We start from the raw sequence: 2316 nt of genomic DNA, 5'->3' as shown, positions 1-2316 counted from the left end.
CACACACACATACATACACATACACATATGCACCTATCCTTCCGTCAGTGCCCGAATAGAAAACCCAGGATGTAAACACCACCTATTCTTCAGTTTCATAATGATGCAGGCTGTATCTGAAGCCGACCCACAGCTGGCACACGTTTTTTTCCTCCATTTTCTCTGGAAATGTTGAAAAACACAAATACTGGATGTAGAAAATATCTGAATAAACCGACCTGTCTGACAACATGACTATTTTGTTTATGATGTTCAATCATTACATTAGTCTCTGTCATTAGTGAGTCTACATCATAATTTCTGAATTTATCTGCAGTCTAACTAGTCAACAATCCAATGAAGTCCATATTTTCATGTTTAATATCAGTAAGTAATATATTTAACAACAGATAAAATTGATTTTAAATAAGGTTAAACATGAACATCGAAGCTGTTTAATGTTAGCATACAGGTTTTACAATTAAAATAATTAATTTTGGTTAAATATGCGTAATATTTACCTGTGAAACATAACCCTTTTATCTCTTGTAAACATACTGTAACAATTTCTGCAGTTTATAGCAAAGTATTTGGACTATTTGTACATTTATAAAGCGTTTGTTTGCATTGCGCTACGTTCTGCTCATTGATTTCAATGGTTAGCGTTAGCATTAGCTCAATGCATAAAAATACCCCTTGTGAAGCACACCCAGGTCACGTGATGTCCAATCCAGTRATATATATCAATGGTCCCTGCCTGTCGTAGCTTCGGTGGTGAATCATGAGCTGATCAGGGATGCCGTACAGCAGGCCTGTTCAACAAGTGGTCTGTGGGCCAAATAGGGCCTTTTTTWAAACAAATAGGTCCCATCAAAACTGCCAGACTGATTTGCTCAAAGTATTCAGTGGTAGGAATTATTTCCAATGAGCTTCAAAACTCTTAATTGTTATTTCCTGCCTACCTTGTGGGCGCTGGTTTGTGTTTCCCTCCTCTCTGTTCCAAACTGGCTGAAAACTAACAGGAAGCTGCTTTGTCTTTGTCTTCTGCTTTGCCTTCCCTGCTTCCTCCACGTCTGTCTCGTTGTCTCCTTCCTCCTCCTCTTCTCTGTCTCTCTGCCTCAGGTCTGACGCCTGCTCTGGCTTGTGCTCCTAGCAGAGAGGTGGCTGACTGTCTGGCTCTCATTCTGGCTACCATGATGCCTTTCTGCTCCCCTTGCAGCTCCGGAGCTCCTTCCCCAGGCTCCCTGCTGAAGCGGCTGCCCCACCAGGGGGGTAAAGGCTCAGGCGCTGCTGCTCGGGGACCACGCAGTCCCAGGAACCCCTCAGGACCTTCCAGCGAAGGAACTACTGAGAATGACTCGGAGGACTCCGAAACATTTTGACCTCCTCTGAACAAACTCCGGCCCAATACCTCAAACCTGAATGTCCCACAGGACAGGTGTTTCTCCAGGTGGAAGCAGACGTGGAGCTCCAAGGGGTTCAAGGTTTAAACAAATGAGCAGCTCCAYAAATGACCTCACAAATCTTATTTCTTCCTTAATTTTGTAGTGGATTTAAGAGAATAGCCTCCTCTGAACCCTAACACTCATGTTGTTTTAGAAAAACTTTGAGTAAAGTCTTCTAGAAAATATRAACTTAAACTCATGTTTTTATCTTTTAAAAAAATAAAAGAACAGCTTTTACTTTGAAAATCTTTTATTATTTTTATACATATGCAGCAGCTGTTTGAATTGACCTGACCTGTAAAAACAGTTAATATGCATGAATTAAAACAAACAAACAAACAACTAGTCAACCGGTATACCGGTTCGTACCGAATACCGTTTTAAATTTTTGCTATGATATGAATTTTCTGAATACCGACATACCGGTTTAAATAGCCTGAACATGTTCGGAAAGTTTCGTCACGGCCGCCAGTGAACAGTTTCCCGGGGGACACTTTTCCTTGCAGCACCTCTATGTGCGTTAGCAAGCTAATTTTATTGTTGGAGCAGCTTGTTGCAGTGGTGGGGAGCGATTTTGCTGCTTATATTGGCTGAMGTAAAAATAAAACATCCCATTTTCGCCATTGCTGAATGTAGTAAACACATCTTCAGTGACGTGCACGGTTAAACACGCGACGTTAATATGGAGACGCATGGAGACTTTAACGTGCCTCTATTGTGAAAAGCCTGGGGGAAGTAGTTTTGTAGTGGAACTGAGTTGACTGGTGTGCAAGGTGAGTCGTCCTGATAAGTTTTATTAAATAACATAAAACAATAGACCTGATAATAATCTTTTCTTAAAGGGATCCCTGATTAGTTGTCACATTAGACTTTATTTGATAAACATATATTT

General features: G+C 40.8%; 1 protein-coding gene across 1 annotated transcript in view; it reads left to right on the top strand.

Moving 5' to 3' along the window:
* ankrd44 (ankyrin repeat domain 44) overlaps positions 1-1670 on the top strand; it is a gene marked incomplete in the record, with an annotated part of 84527 nt that extends 82857 nt beyond the window's left edge. Inside the window, 1 exon segment of the mRNA XM_014026448.1 lies at positions 1102-1670. Coding sequence (XP_013881902.1) covers positions 1102-1361 — 260 coding nt within the window.
* Between the last annotated feature and the right edge of the window lie 646 nt (positions 1671-2316).

Source organism: Austrofundulus limnaeus, unplaced genomic scaffold, assembly GCF_001266775.1.
Source record: "Austrofundulus limnaeus strain Quisiro unplaced genomic scaffold, Austrofundulus_limnaeus-1.0 Scaffold554, whole genome shotgun sequence".
NCBI lineage: Eukaryota > Metazoa > Chordata > Actinopteri > Cyprinodontiformes > Rivulidae > Austrofundulus > Austrofundulus limnaeus.
The sequence above is the reverse complement of the archived record's forward strand: the minus strand, read 5'-3'. Positions and strand labels throughout refer to the sequence as shown.